Consider the following 21109-nt stretch of genomic DNA (forward strand, 5'->3'; position numbering starts at 1 on the left):
CTTAGCCGTTTACCAAAACAGAATGAGAAGAGCCTACAACCGAAGGGTCCACAAAAGGGACTTAAGAGTAGGAGATCTAGTCCTAAGAAAGTCGGCCGCCACCAACAAAGGAAACATCCATGGCAAAATGACGGCCAACTGGGAAGGACCCTACAAAGTGGTTGAAGAAATGAGGCCGGGTACATACCGGCTGACAGACATGGAGGGTGTGCCTCTAATGAGCCACTGGAACACCGACAACCTTAGAAAATACTTCGTATAACGGCGGAGGTGTCCGAGACCGTTGTGGGCACCCCAATGCATCATTATATCTAATGAAAAGTGTTCCAAGTTTTCCATCAAAATGAAGAATTCCCCTCCATAGTCGTACCAAAGTAGACGCCGCGGCCAAAGCCAGGCAGTCACTCCCGAAGTACAAAAGCGTATAAGCACTGTTGAGACGCAAATCTGACTGCCCCGACCAATCCGGGGGTGGCAGAGGAAGCGATCAATATGTCTATAGATACGGAAAGCAGTCAAAACGTAAACTCGGTTGCCTCGGCCAAAGCCGGGAGTGACGAGGGAAACGCGACTTGCCAACAGCAGTTGTCACTCTCCACAACGACCAACATGCTTAGGAACGTATAAGTACGGTTGAGAAACGCAAATCGGACGCCTCGGCCAGGCCGAGAGTGAAAGAGGAAGCGATCAACACGTCTACAGATACGAACGCTGTCGCGCCGTAACCCCGATTGCCTCGGCCAGACCGAGAGTGACGGGGACACAACGACCGATACGCTAACATGTTCACAACGGCGGTTGGGAAGCGCAAATCTGACGCCTCGGCTAAGGCCGAGAGTGAAGGAGGAAGCGACCGACACGCCAACATGTTTAAAGACGTTTAAGTACAATTGAGATGTGCATCCTAACTGCCTCGACCAGGCCGAAGGTAAAAACAAAAAGCACTCAATATGTTAAAAACGCAAGGAGACAACTCAGACGAAAATGAGATAAAGACCTCGGCCAAGCCAGAGGCAAAATAAACAAACTCTTATTAAAAATGGTCACAGGGATTACAAGAAAGAAGTCGACGGCCGTCCCCATAGGGATAGCCTAAACACTACCTACCAAAGTTCAACAAAAAAGAGAAAGGTACAGCAAAAGGTTACAGACATAAGAATTGAAAGCGCCAAAAAAGATGGCAGGGAGGAAAGGCTCAATAGTTAGCCCCCGAACAGCTGAAACTGTCTCAAGGGCCGGGTGAATCCGTGCTAACGACCGCCCGTCTCCCTATACCTGTTTCGCTCGCCATCGCCAGAGAGTAGCAACATCACCATCGGTGGGCGACCCGAGCCGACTTGGCGCTTCACCGCCTTTGCCCTCTCGCTTCCTCCCCCTGGCCGCCTTCACCTTTTCAAGATGGGCCGCCTTCTCCGAAGCCTCCTCGGCGGGCTTCTTCGCCTCTGCCTCCTCCGCACCTTTGCCTCCGCAGCGGCCCGCCTTTATCATCAAGCAGTTGGTCAAATTTTTGCCACGGGAAAGAGCCTTCAGGAAAGAGCTCTCTGATTACTTCCCTGGTGGCTTCTTCGGCCTGGTCCCGGTACTGGGCACACATCTCAGGGATGATGGAAGTTTGGAGCGTCTCAATGTCCTTCTCCCTCTGAGCAAGGACGGCCCTCGTGTTCCGATGCGCCTTCGACCGAGCCGTATACAGAGACTTCCATTCTTCCCTCTTATCAACAGCAAAGTCGAAAGCGGCCTGAAGCTTGTCCCGCTCCTCCCGCAGCTTAGCGGTGTCAGCCTCCACAGCCTCAACCTTGGCCCTCTCGGCTAGGACCGCCTTCTCAGCATCCTCCCTGAGCTTTCGCTCAGCGAGGAAATCATTTTCGGCGGCCTGGAAGTCCTTCTTCGCCTTCTCGGCCTCTTGCTTAGAAGCATCAAGCTCAAGCCTAAGCCGTTCAAGCGCAGGAGCCGCCTCAGCCATGAGCTTTTCTTGCTCCGTAATGTGAGCACCGGCTATTTCATTCCACTTCGCCAGCTTCCTGCACAATCTTGTGCCCTCTGCCACAATCTGAGCGGAGGAAATCTTCAGGGATGAGGAGTCGACGGTGACATTTTGATTGCCCGTCTGCACTGGCCGTTTCTCCAATTGCCGTTCAGTGGGACCGGCAGCCGATGTCGGTTGATCTACAAAAAATTCGGACAAAGCATCCATGTCAACTAGGGATGTCAGCGGGGCGGGTACACGTGGGTACCACCCCGCACCCGCCCCAGTTGGGGCGGGGATGGGTAGAGCTTTGGCGGGTGGTGGGGCGGGTGCGGGTACGAAAAGTGTACCCGTCATGGGTCATTGGGCGGGGATGGATTTTGCATTTTACCCACCTAATACCCGCCTACCCGCCAATAATTTAAAAAATTAGTAGGATTATGATAATTTTATAAATCTTATTTAGAAATAATTATGATATAATGTGAATAATAGATATTTTATAAAGAAAAAAATAAAATTATAACGATAAAGTCAAAAAAATGGAAATTAATATGATTAAACTAACTTTACGAAAAAATTTATCGAAAAAATTTATGGTGTAGCGGGTTAATGGGTAAGCGGGGCGGGTACGGTTTTATATTTCCACCCGTTGGGGCGAGGATGGTTTTGGAAATTTGTACCCGCCACGGGTGGTGGGGCGGGGATGGGACGAGTTTTTCTTGATGGGTACGGGTACGGGGGAGCTTATATCCACCACCGCCCCGCCCCAATGACATCCCTAATGTCAACATTCATTGACATGCCAGAGAGCCTGTCATCAGGAACGCCTAATGAACCAGCTAAATCTGAGCCACAGGTTAGATCCGTACCAGGCTTGGCCTTCTTGGTTGGAGGCCCCTTTTCTTTACCGACCTCGGTAACAGCAGCGGCGACAGACTCAGTCTCTTTTCTCTTATTCAAAGAAGGAGGAGCCTCCGCAACAGTGACCTCCTCCTCAACATCGATGACCACCTGCTGCTTTTGGACCACAGGGATTGAAGGCTGAGCCGGAGTTGACGCCGTCGCCGCCATAGACGTTGCCTTTGGTTTGCAGCGCGGCACGTTACTGGCAACCTTCGCCTGAGCCGCCGTCACATCCAGTGCCTTCAACTGCTGGTCCATGAGTTCGTTAGGAGCCGGTCTGCGATCACGCGGCAAGGCCTTAGGATGCAAATCAACAATTTTTCCGTCCTCGCCAAGTCCCAACCTCTTGAGGATATCCGCACATGATCCGGGCCAAAACGGTCTGTAAAAGAAACAAAGCAAGAGTTAAACGAAAGAAGATAAACCAAGGCCAAGATACAGAAACATAAAAAGCAAAGATGGGCCTCACACCGACCCCACTCACCCTGCCTGAGGGCCGGTATGAGGCCGACGTGACAGAGCAGCTCATCCTGAAGAATGATCTGCGTCGGGGGCATCCATCCCTTCGGCGTGCCATCCTTCTCAGCCTCAAACAGCTGCATTGCCCGCTTCTCATCCTCATTAAGATAGACCCTGCTGGCGTCCATCTTGAGCTTACTCCGGGAGACATATTTGTCGTGCTCTCCCTTACTCTCGCACCGCAAATTGACGCGGCTTTGGAAGGACCGGGGCAGCGGATAGTCCTCCGGTACCTCGACGTATACCCACCGCCCCTTCCAGTCCTTACAAGATGTAATTTTGGACACGGTAACGTAACCCGGCTCTGTCTGCACGCTGTACCACCCCGTGCCACCGGGGGTTGACGGCCGAAGATGATGAAGCCGGCGGAACAAGTTAACCGTTGGGGCCTCCCCCTTAAAGAGACATAGCCACACAAAGCCAATTATAGTCCTAATGGCCAACAGGTGCAATTGAGCCACGGCGACATTCATGGCTTTAATGATGGCCACAACGTATGCATTCAGAGGAATCCGGAGCCCATACTCCAGGTGTCTGATGTACACGCCGATCTGACCCTTGGGAGGGCAACAGACGGCCTGACCCTCCTCAGGGATAACAATTTTATATCCCCTGCCGAAGGAGTAATGGTCATCGAAAAGATCAGAACCGGAACAACTAGCGAACTTATTCGTCCAGGCACGATCAGGGTTGATCGAACAGGCGTCGCCGTGATCCAAGAGACGCGGCCTCCCCTCATCAGAATGAGCCCTTTCCTCATCATCACCATCATCATCAACATCATCATCATCATCCTCGAAATCCTCCAAATATTTTGGATCAATCTCAGGAGAAAGCGGCCTGGGACCCCCAACGGTTAACGGGGTGACAACCAAAGTGCCTCCTCTTCATCGTATGCGACGACGGGGAGCCCCCGGCGCAAAAAGTACTAGGTCCAAAGATCGTTGAAGACATGACAACAAATACTTAATAAATAAAAGTCGAAAAATTTGTTTGTTTACCTTGGAAAAGTGTTACGCCGAGTAACGCTTCGAAAACTAGAGAGAAGTTTCGTCAAAGAAGGCTAGAGAGAAGAAATTTTTTTGAGAAAGTGAATTTTTGGTGGCCAAAATCAGGGGCTAACTGCTCTATTTATAGAGCAAAACCCATGAAACGGACCAATCAGGGCAAAGCCCATGAAGCGTCAACCAATCAACGCCGAGCCACGTGTCAGGCATGCAGCCATGGAATGTCAATCGACAAACAGTTACAAAACTTCTTCAACACGATCCTTGACAGAATGCCAATCGACGTATCTTCTTCAACACGAATCTTGGTATCTCCTTGCCAAACGGCCCGCTGTTCAACCAAACTTGGCAGCACCGGCTGGGGGCAATCAAAAGCACACGGCACTCACAACCTCGGTCTCGGCCAGCGCCATTTTCTTTTCCACATTTGATGCCCTTTACACATCCATGTGGAGGGGGGATACGGTACGGCCTGAGCAGAACCAAGCCGAGGAAGAAGAAGTCGGGGAAGAAATTTCAACTTGCGCAGAATACGCTAAACACTCATCGAAGGTCCATACCACGGCATAGACTACGCTGGGGGCAAATTGATGGGGCATATTCTGCACCCGCTGACCGAGTCAACATATTGAGCAAGGTCAAAGATATCCACAGCAAGTCAACGTATTAGACATCTAAGCCGACGCACTGTCGTCGGCCCGTCACTGGGTCTCGGCTAGGCAACTAGCCAGCCGGGAGACATATCCGCGTACTCATATCCAAGACCCCTCGGCATGGAGTCAACCAGGTCCGCCGGCCTGCCATGGGTCCCTCGGCCGAGGGTAGAACAGTCTTTCCACCTGCTCTGCCACTTGGCCACTACGTGACAAAAGGTAAAAGTCTATAAATACTCCTCAACCCTCATTGAGGAAAGGATCCGAAAATAATCAATTAAACACATTCATCTGGTATTAACTCCCTTATCTCTCTACAATATACTTTGCCAAGTAACACACAACTTAATCCCTTTTAAGTTTACTGACTTGAGCGTCGGAGTGAGTTCGCTCGGTACCAAGCCGAGCCCTCAGTTTGTTCATTGTTTCAGAAGAGGCCGAAAGGAAGAGTCAAGCAAAGTCATCATTCTACAAGCTTACGTGGTAACAAATCCTGCTCCGGAATTACACCCGGAACAATAAAGTTTTTTAGTTTGTTTACTTAAACTTTAATCTCAAAAAGTTACATTATAACTCAAAAAAAAGTTACATATAAGTTCAAAAAAAATTTGATTTTTGACATCATAAAACTAAAATGTAATTTATAAACTCTATAGTACTCGAAAAAAATACACAAAAACTCAAAAAGTCATTAAGTATGATGTAGTACATCTGATGTACAATCCTGTTTCTCAAATTTCACTGACATACAAAAATATAAAATAAAAATATTCAACCAAACATCATTTTTGTAATTCATATGAAATGGAATTGAACATCATGTGAAATGCATTACCTCCACAATGAGACTTTCTACCATAAAGCAAAGCACGTAAACAAGTTAGGTCTTCTTGACAATAAAACACATCTCATGAGCAAAGAAACAAAAAAGACAATACATACTACTTACTATAAGATTAAATGAGTCAAGCATAACATTATCACAAATCGAATATACGTAAACAACCTTTCCAATTAGAGTAAGATCAGACTTATCACGACTTACCCCGATCGAACTCATAACCTTAATTTGCATTACTTGAATTGAACGCAAATACAAGTCGTTACGACTACAAAGTTGTCTTTATTACTCTCAACATATAAATGACACAAATTCTTCTTTAAAACGTACTTACCCATTTTAAATAAAAAACGACTCAAATAGATAAATGAGACAAGAAGCAGATCAAAAAGGGATTGACAAACTCTCTACATGTATGTTGCACCATACCATAATTTATCATTTATATATACCATTGATTTCCCAGTTAGGCTTGTTCTTTTCGGCTTAATTTCAGTTCTCATTTAGCTTGGTTCGACTCACTTCAGTTCAGATTAACTCAGCTTAGCTCAGTTTAGCTTAGCTTAGCTTATTTCAGCTTCATTATTCATCTTAATTAGCTAACTTTAATTGAGTTCAGCTTACTTCAACTCATTTCAATTCAGCTTCATTCAACCCCAAAAAAAACGTGACCTTAAAACGGATATGACCAGTTGTATAAATAATGATGATATGGTGCAACATACACCAAATTAATGCACCACCTCCCAACTCCTAATTGATTGGTATGTAGTGTAGTGCATGGTACGTAGAAATTTGAGGTATCCCAAATTCTCAACCATAAATTTGTGCTAGTAAATTTATTGCTATTACTAACTTCAACTACCTCTCCCATTTCCTCTTGTTCTATCCCCTCACTTCAATACTCCCAATATCCACTTGCTTGCTTACTTAGTTACTTCTCTAGCTAAATTCATACTACATTGATCAATATATCAATTATATTATTGTGACATACATTTTGATAATATGGTAAATGGGAAAATAGCAATGTACACGGTTAAAGTGGGTGAATCGAGGGAAGCAACCGCGAATAAACCGTCTGCAGGGCCGGTGTATCGCTGTGTTTACGCGAAAGATGGGCTTACTGGTGTTCCTCATGGGTTAGACTCTCCTTGGGACCTCTTCAGGTATTTTGTTAAGTGACATTATTGTTTTAGACAAAATCACATGATTTACGTACTAATATTAATAAAGCATAAATTTTATTCCTCTCATTTTCGATCAATTGTTTTATTATCGGTTTTCTTTAAGAGAATTAAGATTAAAGTTAATGAATTGATTGCGATAAAAGGAATAATACTTGTCATTATCTCATATAATGACGATCACATGAGTTTTGTGTCAACAAAATAATCCACGACGTAGTTTAATTATATGTATTTTGTGAAAGGACCCTATCAACAAAAATCATTAGAATCGCCCTTATATCTCCATTTACGAAAAAAACATTAAAGGACCACTAAACAAGGAATTAGTACTCCATTTGAAATAGCCTTCTCTTCTCATTTGGTAGTTTTAAGTTAAAAAAAATAACATTTTTGACTTTTAATATGTTTTCGCAATTCAACTTATAATTATTGACAATTATAATATAATGTTAAGATGTTTGTATTTGTTAGTATTAAAATTAGTGTAACACCTGTGAAAATTTACGGATTTTTTTTTTTTTTTTTAGAAATCAAACTAGTTTTTAAAATTTGAGAATGAATATTATATCGTATATTTAATCATTATAAATATATATATATTTAATAGTTAATACGTCTATAAACTTATAATATGTTTTTGCAATTCAACTTATAGTTATTGAGAATTATAATATAATGTTAAGATTTTGTTTTAATTATTAAAACTAGTGTAACACCCGTGAATTTGTTATTTTTGGTTTTTTAGAAATTAAACTATTTTTTTAATGTATACTTCAAAATAAAATGTTTTTAATGTAATACGTAAATGATTCACATTAAAGTGAAATGTTGTCTTAAAAGTTTGTGTAAAGTCAAGAAAGAAGAAAACCAAATATATAATTTGTGATATAATTTATGCAGAACGAATTAATGGGTTAACTTATTACTTGTACGATCCTCTCATCCTCCCCGGTCCCAATATGCGTGTTCCTTTTTTCCATTACTTTAATAAACGCGAAAGTGGTAATTAAACCCCTTAACTTTGTTCAATTGTGAAATTAGGCCCCATAAGTTTTATTTGGAGCAATCAAGCCCCTTAAGTTTCACCAAAAGTGACATTCAACCCAATTTTTATAATTTTCACCAAATTCTTATATTAAAATCACTTTTGATACAATTTATCAAATATAAAATATTTCTTTTATAATTTTAGAACTTTTATACTTATATTAAATATTGAGAATTGTTTTATTTTGAATTTTATAGTATATAGACATTTTATTATATATGTATGAATATTATATAAATTATAAACAATCTAATAAATATGTATGTAAAAGTGCTCTTCAATGATTAATAAATTATGTAGAAATTCGTAAAGTTGTAATTAGTAATTTTTAATTATATAATAAATTGTTTAATACTAATATAAAATGTTTTTAATTAAAATTCTTGTGAAGATTATAAAAATGGGGTTCAATTTCACTTTTGGTGAAACCTACGGGGCTTGATTGCTCCAACTAAAACTTATGGGGCCTAATTTCACAATTGAACTGACTTAAGGGGCTTAATTACCACTTTTGCGCTTTAATAAAAGGTAAACAAATAATTGACACGGAGAGAGGACATAATACACATTTAATCACGGACGATGATATAATCTGTGGGTTAATATGATTTCAGCAAATCAGTGGAGAAATTCCCCAATAATCCTATGCTGGGTCGTCGCCAAATCATTGATAAAAAGGTTACTCAACTCTATTATTTTGCTCTCTCATTTTTTCCGAACTCAAATTATCGAATAAAACCGTCTTATAAATTCCAAAAAAGAATACTAAATCATAATGTTTGATGTTTTTAATTGTTGTAGGCTGGTCCATATGAATGGGTGACATATAAAGAAGTGTATGATTCAGCTGTGAGAATTGGGTCTGCTATCAGAAAATGTGGTGTTAATCCTGTGAGTTTAATTCCACTCTTCTTATTCATACTGCATTGTAGTATCAGTTGCTTTACGGGTCCGTGTCACGGAGCTAAGGAGGGCTAGCAGGGGCGATCACCCCCCAAGGGATGAGCAAAAATTGAAACTTTTAGTTAAAATTTCCGATTTTTCTTTTGTAGTTCGCCTACTGCAAATGCTGGTTAAATTAACTGTATGTCGCACTGAAAAACTTCGTCAATTAGCTGCAAATCCTGGTTACGCCATTGAATGTCACTGTGTATGATATTTGAACTAAGCAAGACAGAAATTCTGCATGTAAAATGCTGAACAATGCTTATGTTTTGCTACTTTATAATCCCTCCGTCCTGGTCAATTGACATGTATCGAGGTGCCCGGTTTTATGATGGAAAAAAGGGAGTGATCATAAGGACATTGGGTAAACCCATATTGTTTAAGAGCGGAAGCGAGCTTGGCGTACCAGCATCGGGGAGCTTGACGAAGACCATAGAGAGACTTGCGGAGACGACAAACCTTGCCATCGGTTTTGGTGTCGAACCCGGGTGGTGGCTTCATATATACTTCTTCTTGAAGGTCGCCATGGAGAAAAGCGTTATGGACGTCCATTTGGTGGACATCCCAGTTCTTTGATGCGGCGATGGTAAGTAGGGTACGGACCGTAACCATTTTGATGGTAGGAGCAAAGGTCTCTTGAAAATCGACCCCTTCTACCTGTCGATTTCCCATGATGACAAGACGGGCTTTGTATCGCTCAATGGATCCATCGGCATGATATTTGATTTTGAAAACCCATTTGGAGCCAATGGCCTTTTTGTGGGGTGGAAGAGGTTCAAGAGTCCACGTGTTGTTGCGTTCAAGAGCTTCAATTTCACGTGTCATAGCGTCGCGCCAGTGAGGTACCTGCATAGCTTCTTTAAAGGAACTTGGCTCGTGATTGTCAGTCACGGCCGCTAGAAAAACTTTGTGGTTAGAGGAAAACTTGTCATAAGTAAGAAAATTAGAGATAGGATATCGAGTACCTGAGGATGGTGATGATGCGTGAGCGAGATGAGTCGAGGGGCCGATGGGAGGTCGAACATAACCTTTAAGGCGAGAATTGGGAATTTTGGGACGATGTCCCTTTCCCATAGAATCGATGCTAGGTGTGTGCTGTGGTTGGGAGGAAGAAGTGGCGGTCGTGGATGGGGGTGGGTCCGTGGTGGAGTCTGTCGTAGGAGGTGGGTCAGACGTGGTGGAGGGAGTGGTGGCGTGGTCAGTGTTTGTGGCGGGTGTAGAAGGCGGGTTGGTAGAAGGTGTTGAAATGATGAGGTGTTCGATGGGTGGGAGAGTTTCATCGAGAGAAGGTGATGCATTGGGTGGTGTGTCATGAATATTTAAGGACTGATACGGGAACTCGTGTTCAATAAAAACGACATCTCTAGATGAGAAATAGGTGCCTGTATCAAGATCATATACTGTCCAACCCTTTTTGCCAAACGGATATCCGAGAAAAACACATTTTCGGCCACGGGGAGCAAATTTATCACGAGACCTATTAATGTTTTTGGCGTTGCAAAGACACCCAAACGTACGAATATGACTCATAGGTGGGGGTTTGTTAAAAAGCATTTCATATGGAGTCTTACCATTGTGAATTGTTGACGGAGTGCGATTGAGAAGATAGACTGCAGTTAAGATACATTCACCCCAAAAAAATATTGGTAGGCTAGCTTGAAAAAGGAGAGCGCGAGCTACGTTTAAAATGTGACGATGTTTACGTTCAACTCGGCCATTTTGTTGAGGAGTGTCAACATTCGAAGTTTGAAAGATAATTCCATTTTCGCGAAAAAATTTTTCAAGACAAGTAAATTCATTGCCATTGTCACTTCGTAAAATTTTGATTTTCTTTTGAAATTGTCGTTCAACCATGACAAAAAAATTAAGTAAGGTTTGGCGAGTGTCGTTTTTACGTCGCAATAAATATACCCACGTGGATCGAGAAAAATCATCAACTATAGTAAGAAAATATTGAGACCCACATGAGGCATTTTCCGAGTATGGGCCCCATAAATCACAATGTAAAAGTTCAAAAATGTCCGCAGCAATGTTCGAACTCAAAGGGAAAGGGGCGCGAGTTTGTTTAGCGCGAATACAGACATCACAATGTTTACTATGAAAAAGAGATTTAGAAGAGTTTGATTTGTTAATAAAAGGAAGAAAGCGAGAGATATTAGAAGACGGGTGGCCCAACCGACGGTGCCATAGCTCGATTGTGTCGAGGTTGCCAATGGTATAAGCATGTACCTTGTCATCTCGAACACCTTTTAGGTAGTAAAGCCCCTCGCTCTGTTCACCCGCACCAATCACCATCTTCGAGGTACGGTCCTGTATTAAACATAGTTGTTGCGAAAATTGAATAGTGAGAGATGTATCCAATAATAAGCTTGAAACAGAAATAAGGTTACATTGTAAATTTTCGGCATATAAAACGTTATGTAAGATAAGACGAGGAGAAAGATAAATATCGCCACTACGATTTGCAATGGCCAAATCACCGTTTGGTAAGCCGACAGATAAAGGTTCAATAGGATGTAAATTTGTAAAGTGAGACAGACAACCCGACATGTGGTGTGATGCGCCGGTGTCAATAATCCAAGATAGAATAGAAAATTTACCACTCAGACGGTCCTGATTTTCAGTTTTACGGTTCTTCCACATGTGGCTTAATTCCTCGAGTTCCCGAGCATTAAGCGTGTTAAAATCAATCCTGTCAAACGTATTAAGAGGAGAGCGAGAGGTAGAAGCTTCATTACCAGGCGGGAATCCAGTGGCCGAAGCCATGTGAGCACGCGGATTGCTGCTGGCCGTGGCATTGGATTTGCTACGGTCTTGCTTAGCACGACGAGGATCGGGAACAAAGACAGCCTCGCTCAAATCCGTAGCATTAGGATCAATATAAACTCGGTCACGGGGTCTATCACCCCAATATTCGGGCCAATTTCCCGTGACACTCTAACATGTACGTAAGTAATGGCCATGTTTTTGACATACGATGCAGTAGGGGCGATTGGGATTATTAGTGTTACGGGTATTGGTGGAATTGTTTGTCGAGGTGTTGGGACGGTCAGATTGGTAATCCCGATGCCCTCCCCTACCAGTTTTCGACCCATAACTTGCTTTGGCAGCAAAGGCCATAGGTTCGGGGCGAGTGTCAGATGCGATTTTAGACAGGGAATGAACCCCTTCTTCTTGAAGCAAGCGATTATAAACAAGATTAAGGTTAGGGAGAGGAGTGATACCAATGATTTGGGAACGAGCAGTGGCAAATCGATCATCAAGTCCCATCAGAAAGTCACGAACTCGATCCTTTTCGCGACGAGAATCAAATATGGTAACCCAATCACAGGGACACGACTTGCAAGAGCAGGAGGGTATGGGGTCGTGCTCCAACAATTCGTCCCAGAGACTGGTGAGACGGCCGTAGTATGTCAGGATGGACTCCGTGGGAGCCTGACGACAAGCACTTATTTCAGCCTTCAATCGGTAGATGCGGGCTTCATTATCTTGACTGAAACGTTGACGAATATTGTCCCATACTTGCTTAGCCTCGGGACGACAAGAGATTGATTTGGCTAATTCGGGTGTGATGGTAGCAAAGATCCAGGCAGTGACCAGCGCGTTAGTAGAACGCCAGATTTTGAAGTCGGTTGCGGATTCAGAGGGTTTAGTGATGGACCCGTCGATGTAACCCATCTTGTCTTTAGCAAGGAGAGCAAGACGGAAAGCGCGAGCCCACTCATCATAATTATTTCCATTGAAGGTGACATGGGTGATTTTTGTGCCTGGGTTTTCAACTTGTAAAACCGAGATTGAAGACGAAGTTTGAGAGGAATCAGTAGAATTAGTCATGGTGAAGAGGCAGAGAAGAAGATGAACGTTTGTTTTGTTTTATTTTCAGAATAAGAATAACCTAGAAACTGATACCATATTATAATTTAGAGAATAGAAGATTGCATAGAGAACAATAGAGAATAATAGAATGTATTTTATTGATGTGTTTCTTACAATATGATATGTACATATATATATACTTGTGGGATGAAAATATACAAGGAAATAGAATAATCTACAACAGCTATAAATCATGTAAATAAGGTAAATATACAAGGGGCTTATGTATGGCAAGGAGCCGTTGCAAGGGAGAAGGGAAGGGGATCATATTAGGTGTCCTTTGGTTTTGAAACAAAGACCAAGGAAAGAGGAAGGGGCCAATTACTAAATGACAAGTGGAATAAATTGAGCGTGAATGATCAAATTGTTCATCAAATTCATTCTTAAAATAGAAAGGACAACAACTCACCCAATATGGAAAATGACAACAAATGATCGGGGCAAAGGGAGTATCCTTGTAGAATGGCTGTATACTGATTGGTATTTCCCATTGCATGGCTTCCTAAATGCATTAAGATGCACATTTTTTTGTAAGATGATGATCCATTGATCCTACGTTTAAAACCTATAAGTTTAACTTGGCTTCCTTGTAGAAATCCGGACTTCGATTTTAAAACCTATAAGTTTAACTTGCCTTTTGTATTATGTTTCACTCCCCTTCTGTTTTTCACTTTTCCTTTTTTATATTTTCGCATTTTGAGGTGTGCGTTCATCCATGGACGGTTCTAAAGGATGATTCATGTCAGCCAACCCCAAATCATTTTGGGATTAAGGCTCTGATGTTGTTGTTGTTGTTGTTGTTGATGATGATGATCCTACGTTTATAAGGATGTCAGAACTCAGAAATTTGTATGCTGCCGCAGTTGAGACTAATTATATTCCGTTGAATGCTGATCTGATTAAAAGTCTGAATGCTGTTTGCAGGGTGGTCGATGTGGAATTTATGGGGCCAATTGCCCCGAGTGGATCATTTCTATGGAGGTACAGCTTTGTGATTTACGGCTAGGGTTTGTTACTTTCATTCATTCGTGTGCTTTGTAATAAATGAGTACTTAAACTCGGACTTACCCTCAACATACTTTTACTCGAGTCTCTTTCTGTTGTACAGTATCTCAAACTGTTCATATCTTTTGAGTTACATTCCCTTGGCTTCAAACATTATGGCTTACAAATCCTCTCAGCCTCTCCTACACAAATCCACTATGTCCTACATTGCACGTTGTCTTGGGCGATATGAATGGTGAACCCGAAGTTTGTTTTTAATGAAGTAGACTGACTTAGTAAGCTTACCAATTTTTCAGGCTTGTAACAGCCAAGGAGTATCTTATGTGCCTCTGTATGACACGCTTGGTATGCTATCTCTTTCCTTGTACTTATCTTATCTTTTTCGATGTTAATTACTGGTTTGACAGATTAGACGATTGATGCATCACATACATGACATCATTCTGCAATAATGTATGCAGGTGCTAATGCAGTTGAGTTCATCGTCAACCACGCTGAAGTCTCCATTGTTTTTGTTCAGGAGAAAAAGATACCATCTGTAAGATCCAATTACTGCACTTCTTTATCTTATCTTTGTTAAGCTTAAGGTGCATGTATAAAATATTAATTTAGAAAATATTACATCCAATGTCAGTGTCCATGAAACTCAGATACTTATTACAGGCTTTCAGCATTCGTAAGACGTTACATTTATTCTGAGTAATGAGTGTCTGAGACTGGTGAAAGTTGAGTACTGTAGCATGACGCGATATTCTGACCCCCATCGTCTCTATTTTGTTCTGCTCCTTCATTATTTTATGTCTTAGTACACATTCTTAATAGTAACCCGTATCCTATTTTTGGTGCTTGTACAGATGCTGGCTTGCTTACCAAAGTGTGACTGCCTCAAAAGTATGTAAACTGGAGAAAGTTTCTCCATTTAAGTATACTGTCATTTGCAACTCGAGGCGAATTATATTCTGAATCTCATGTTGAAACTGAGATAAGTCTAATATTTTTTTTTCAGCAATTGTTAGTTTTGGTGATATTTCTAGCACACAAAGGAAGGAAGCTGAGGATGCTGGCTTGTCTTGCTTCTCCTGGGAAGAATTCGCACAACTGGTAAAATAGTCGTCTTCACCTAAATCTGTTTTTCGGTACAGTAATACCTGAAAGATTATGTGATGATATCAGAAAGCTTATTTCCACATAGTAGATGAGATTAGTGAGCATTAAAAAAAATTGTATCGATAATTTCAGGGAACTACAGATGGCGAATTTCCTGTAAAACAAAAGAGCAACATCTGCACAATAATGTACACAAGTGGAACAACAGGTGAACCAAAAGGGGTGATTTTACACAATGAAGCTTTCCTTGCAGAGGTCTACTCAATGGATTACCTTCTTGCAGAGACAGACAAAGCGGTACAAGTCATTCTTTCACTGCTAATAGATCATGGCCCTTGTACTTGACTGGATTAGTTGCATAAATAAGTTTCAGAAACGTTTGATGATTCTTTTATCAATTTATCAGCTTCACTTCTCAGTTTCTCTGATGTCTAAAATAAACAAAAGCGTGAATGAATTTCATATAATATCATGTAGAGGGGGTTTCCCATATATGCAGCCTTACCCCATGTGTTAGCGACACAAAGAGACTATTTTCTGGCAATTTCAGTACGATAATGAAACTGTATATTCTTATTACAGCTTGCAGAAGACGATGTATTCTTCTCGTTTCTTCCACTAGCTCACATATTTGACCAGATAATGGAAACATTTAGCATCTCCAGGGGAGCTTCTATAGGATTTTGGCAGGGAGTAAGTCCTTCTGCATAGCTAATTCCTAAATGTAAACCAGTAGAGACTTCCGAAGTCAGAACTACGACTAATAAAAGTTCTCCCCGTCCTCTGCGTTTGACTTGCAGGATGTGAGGTATTTGTTAGAGGACCTGCAAGAATTGAAGCCAACTATTTTCTGTGGTGTTCCAAGAGTTTTTGACCGTTTATATTCTGGTTAATTTCTGACACATTAATCAAAAACAAGCTTTGCTTCCATTTCTGATACATATTAGAGTCTCGTCTGTCTCTATTTGTTTGGCCTGCGCAGGTATATTGAGTAAAGTTTCATCAAGCGGTTTACTCAGAAAGGGACTGTTTGACTTTGCCTATAACTAGTATGCTCATACAGTCATATCTCTTCTTCTATGATTCTCGACCATTTCAATATGCACCGTGTGTTCGTTTCAACATTTCATATATCTGACCGATTAACCTCAAAACAGTAAGCTGAGGAATATGGAGAAGGGACTACGCCAAGATGAAGCAGCTCCCCTTCTAGACAAAGTTGTTTTTAGTAAGGTTGAAATTCTTCTTTTCTTATCCCTTCACTGTAATGAACAATAACTTACTTATCCAACATATCTGAACTGCAAAGATTAAACAAAGCTTTGGAGGACGTCTGCGACTCATGTTTTCAGGAGGCGCACCTTTGCCACGTCATGTAGAAGAATTCTTGAGGGTCACTTGTTGCTGTCCATTAACACAAGGGTATGGTAAGTCATGATCTTTCTGCCGACTCAGTATTGATTTCAATTTCCACAGTTTTTGTACTTGGTGGCTCATTTGCTTTCCGAAGGTCTTGTGTGTATGCAACAATTTTATTAATATTTGTATATATCTGAAGCATAAGCATATTCCATTATCCGTGGATAGGTCTCACTGAAAGCTGTGGAGGAAGTTTCACATCATTCGCGAATGTGTACTCAATGATCAGCTCAGTTGGTGTGCCTTTGACTACCATAGAAGCGAGACTGGAATCAGTTCCAGAGATGGGCTACGATGCATTGTCAAACATACCGCGTGGAGAAATTTGTTTGAGAGGCAAAACAATGTTCTCTGGTTACCACAAAAGACAAGATCTAACTGATGAAGTTATTGTAGATGGATGGTTCCATACAGGTAACAGAAAAACCGAGTTACACTAATTTGCGGTGTTATTAGTTTACTACCATGCTGTCATCCTCCGCAGCATTCATCTTTTGGTCATTCTTTCTGTTTGCTGGTACTCAATGGGTTCTCATCTGTCGAATGGGTTCTGCACATTTAGCCTTCAACGGACTTTGAAAAACTCCTCTGTTAATACACGTGAAATGTCTAATGCTGCGGTTCAGGTGATGTCGGAGAATGGCAGCCTGATGGTTCCATGAAAATAATTGACAGGAAGAAAAACATATTTAAGCTGTCACAAGGAGAATATGTTGCTGTCGAGAACATTGAGAGCGTATACTCCCGGTGTCCCCTAATAACATCAGTAAGTTTAGCTTCACAGTCTCGATAGTAATTAGAGCTATGCTTATCTTTTGGAAATTAATCACTTTATTGTTGGTTAACTCAATGTTCTGTCTCAGATTTGGGTTTACGGCAATAGTTTTGAGTCATTTCTAGTGGCTGTTGTCGTTCCTGAGAAAAAGGCACTTGAAGACTGGGCAGAAAGTAATCAAGAAACCGGAGATTTCAAAACACTTTGCAAAAGTCCCAAGGCAAGGAATTATTTAATGGAAGAGCTCAATAAAACTGGCAAAGAACACAACGTATGTAATCCATAATCCGACCTGTTGGTTATTTTCCTGCAAATGTGCCATCAGTTTTATGACTCTCCACCCTGACATGTTTTATGTGTACAGATTCGAGGTTTTGAGATGTTACGGGTAGTTCATTTAGAGCCTAATCCTTTTGATTTCGAGAGGGATCTGATTACGCCTACTTTCAAATTGAAAAGACCCCAGCTGCTCAAATACTACAAGGTAGGTTTTCTATTTACTGATAGTAAAGAATTTGAAACCGACAGATGGATTAGATTTTGAATTTATCGCGCTATTCATCCAATTCATGTTTTGTTATGCAAGAGAAATCAAACATCAGAAGTATTGCATTATCCACTTGACAGAGACGAGACCGTCAACATTCTACTGTAATTTATCTGATGTGTGATTTTATATGGGATCTGCAGGACTGCATCAATGAGATGTACAATGAAGCAAAGGGATCAAGGGCATAAATTCCGAGTGCGATATAATGCTAGCATGGGAATGTATTTGGCCGTTATGTTAAGTTAAATGATACATGGTGTTGATGTTGTGTTGGCTTTTCGTCGATAATAGACATCTTTATAAATAGTTGCTATATATATGTAAGAAAGCCTGTAAACAAACAAAATTAATACATTCATCATTTCATCTATTCCAAGTGTTTTAACTTTTAAACAGCCTCGTTCTATGAGAGGCCATTAACTCTGCCCGAGTGCATGTACCAGTCCCAAGCTTCTCAGCATAAACCGGTACAAAACATCCTGCGTCATTACGAATGATGCCTATTGCCTCCCCCTCCTGCCAAACCAGGGTTTCCTCTTGAGGCTCCAACCATTCAAAACCCACCAACCAGAGGGTAGGAAATCCCATCTTACATGAATTTCTTTTCTCCTGATAATCCCTTCTCCAAAGAAGAACTCATCTTTGATCATGCTCTCTTAATTTATTCAAGTCGTCGTATAATAAACTGTTGTGATGGAATAAATTCGCGTTGAGTATTGCGAAAAATTCTCTCATTTTGCCGCTTCCAAATCCACCATACAGTGACAGTGAATAATGTAGGCCATTATGCGAAGTTAAACTGAGTTTCCAAAAACAAGTTGGCAGTGAGCCAACTAGTTAATGGCAAATTGAAAGAAGGGGAATTTGGAATAGCTCAATGAAGTAAATTCCATACTTTCTTTGCCTCTGGACATTACCTCAACACTCAACAGGTGGATAGTCATCTCCTCGTGCGCATTACATGCAGGGCACCTCAGATCAGTATACGGTCATGGAGAAGGAGCTAAAGGAAGAGTCTCATGCGTTGGGATGCGCATGTTTTCCATGGAAGTTGCCAAAAATTACCATCAAAGAGCGGAGAGTCCTTTCTGATTGACAGACTTAATCGTGAAATCTCCCCCTGGATAAGGATTCCGAAAATAGGCTATCTTTTGCCTCATCATCATTACGAACAACTGAACAAGTTCAAAGCTTGCTACGGTCTGCAAGATATGGCTAGCTAAAAAATCAGCAAAGTCCGACCATTTCCAGCCTGAAAAAGTGTCCCACATTTCCTCAACAGTAGTAGCTTGTAAATGTAATGGAAGCTCACACAGAATGTGATTCTCCACAGTTGGTTCTTTTCTGCAAATGTGCCATCACTTTTACGACTATGCACCCAGACATGTTTTATGTGTACAGGTTCGAGATTTTGAGAAGTTACGGGTAGTTCAATTAGAGCCTAATCCTTTTGATCTCGAAAAGGATCAAAGGCTCCAACTGCTCAAATACTACAAGGAATATTGTGCTATGTGCGCTACGGTTGATCTTACTCAAGACGGTCTTAAGTTAAGACAGATTGTCTTAATTTAAGACGGTTTTAAGAAAGAATTTGTGTGCAATGTAAGTTGGAAATCAAACATAGGAAGTACTGTATTATCCAATTGACAACCAATCTATAGCTAACATAAATAAATAAAGAAACAGATCAAAATTAGGGTAAGAAATAATCTATCAGATTGATCTTATTGACCTTGAAGGCTCAATTTCATAGCAGATACAACATTCCTCGGACAACCAATCTATCTAATTTCTAAAAAAAAAAAAACTTAATTTAATTTAAGACGGTTTTAAACAAGACTAACTAGAAGGAATAATCAATCTGAGGTGGTGTTATCATCATTGTCCTCCAAATTCCCAAATTTCTGCTGAAAAGATTCCTGCTTTTGTAACCACATCATATGACCCTACACCCACGAAAACAAGCAAACATCAATTCTTATTTAAGACCGTCTAGATTCAAGATGACTCTCACACTCGATTAAAATAAACCAACACAACAATAAACATGGGAGGGATTAGAAACCTGAAGGCCAGCTGCCCAGGCAATTAAGACGGAAGCGAACCAAAACTTCTTTTCTTTAAGCAATTGCCTTGCGTCCATTTTTCAATGAATTGGGGAATTAAGTTGAAATATGAATAATAACAAGAGCCTTTGATTTTTGGGGTTCAATCAAACTTCAAATTGCCGAAGAAACATACGAAGCCATGGGATTTATTGCATACTTGACTATTGAGTATTGAGTATTGATGTCCCTGGTATCGCATTGCACTCGCCCCAATTGAAACTGGCATAGATAGAGTTTTTACGGGTCGTGTGGTGGGTATGGGTTGTACAAGTAGATCTGACAAACAGGTTAGGCGGGTTGGGTTTGGGTCGGGTCATTCAGATTTGTCACATTTTCGGGTTAGTTCGGGTCGAGTCTTTTCGGGTTACAGGTCTGTTTGGTCTATTGGTGGGTCTGTTTCGGCAAAGTAATTTTAAGTTTTTTTTTTATCAATTAGAGTTATATTTTGTAGGGTCATTTTTGGGTTGGGTGGTTTGGATCGGGTCATTACGCGTCGGATCTATTACGGGTCAAGAAAGCTTGGGTTATTTTCGGGGTCGAGTCAATTCAAGTGCTGTAATTCGTGTCAATTTCGAGTCTCGGGTCAGTTTTTTCGGATAGGTTCGATTTTGTCAGGTACAAGTACAATAACTTGTCATGGCAATGGAGTTGAATTTTGATATTTTTTTTTTTCGACAATTGTAAACCGATATATTAAAGAAAATATATAGTCAGTACATAAGCAAACATAAAGCTTAGCCAGTAGCAAGGCTAACAGACCAACTACGATGTAAACGAAGTAAAAGGCGAATTCCAAGTAAGGAATTTCGCGCATCTATTGGTACTGGCTGTTGAGGAGCCAGAACTGAATATAGTTTTCGGGAGGTCACCCAAAAGGTGATGAAAGACGATGATTCCAAATGCAGTCGCTGCATAAGCTGGAGTAAAGCCTGTGAATATGCAGCAAGAGTAGAGGGGGCACGAACATAAAACCGGTCACAATTATCCGAAGCAGATGTTGAGACAGTAACCATGTAGCCATTATGGATATAGATCCTGCAAATACACAGATAGTAAGAAATAGATGGCGCGGGAAGTGAGCAATTAGTACCTTCTAGTACAGATGGCAGTCGTAGCTGATGATCCTCATGTCTTAAAGAAGGAAGGCGTGAATGAAAGCTGTGTAAAGTCTCTGCCAACTGAAGGAAGCGTGCA

The 21109-nt window shown here is 41.3% G+C and overlaps 2 protein-coding genes across 2 annotated transcripts; one reads left to right on the plus strand and one right to left on the minus strand.

Moving 5' to 3' along the window:
• Positions 1-6620: 6620 nt before the first annotated feature.
• On the plus strand, positions 6621-18200 carry LOC141611236 (putative CoA ligase CCL6). The gene is made up of 19 exons (XM_074429731.1): positions 6621-7061; positions 8745-8808; positions 8932-9021; positions 13876-13932; positions 14253-14301; positions 14418-14494; positions 14811-14847; positions 14963-15057; positions 15196-15360; positions 15646-15756; positions 15864-15951; positions 16046-16112; positions 16221-16296; positions 16373-16490; positions 16651-16896; positions 17109-17248; positions 17346-17528; positions 17622-17741; positions 17948-18200. The coding sequence occupies exons 1-19, from the start codon at positions 6901-6903 to the stop codon at positions 17993-17995; spliced, it is 1992 nt and encodes a 663-aa protein (XP_074285832.1). The 5' UTR covers positions 6621-6900; the 3' UTR covers positions 17996-18200.
• A 1300-nt stretch (positions 18201-19500) lies between these two features.
• Positions 19501-20078, minus strand: LOC141611237 (uncharacterized). The gene is made up of 2 exons (XM_074429732.1): positions 19873-20078; positions 19501-19753 (listed from the first exon to the last, which is right to left on the minus strand). Exons 1-2 carry the CDS (start codon positions 19948-19950, stop codon positions 19664-19666), a joined length of 168 nt encoding a protein of 55 aa, XP_074285833.1. The 5' UTR covers positions 19951-20078; the 3' UTR covers positions 19501-19663.
• Between the last annotated feature and the right edge of the window lie 1031 nt (positions 20079-21109).

Source organism: Silene latifolia, chromosome 11, assembly GCF_048544455.1.
Source record: "Silene latifolia isolate original U9 population chromosome 11, ASM4854445v1, whole genome shotgun sequence".
Taxonomy (NCBI): Eukaryota; Viridiplantae; Streptophyta; class Magnoliopsida; order Caryophyllales; family Caryophyllaceae; genus Silene; species Silene latifolia.

Coding starts and splice junctions, on each gene's coding strand:
- LOC141611236 (XM_074429731.1), top strand. CDS start 6,901: ATGGTAAATGGGAAAATAGCAATGTACACGGTTAAAGTGGGTGAATCG. Junction 8,809..8,931: donor GCCAAATCATTGATAAAAAG/GTTACTCAACTC, acceptor TAATTGTTGTAG/GCTGGTCCATATGAATGGGT. Junction 16,491..16,650: donor TCCATTAACACAAGGGTATG/GTAAGTCATGAT, acceptor ATCCGTGGATAG/GTCTCACTGAAAGCTGTGGA.
- LOC141611237 (XM_074429732.1), bottom strand. CDS start 19,950: ATGGACGCAAGGCAATTGCTTAAAGAAAAGAAGTTTTGGTTCGCTTCC. Junction 19,754..19,872: donor CCTGGGCAGCTGGCCTTCAG/GTTTCTAATCCC, acceptor TCGTGGGTGTAG/GGTCATATGATGTGGTTACA.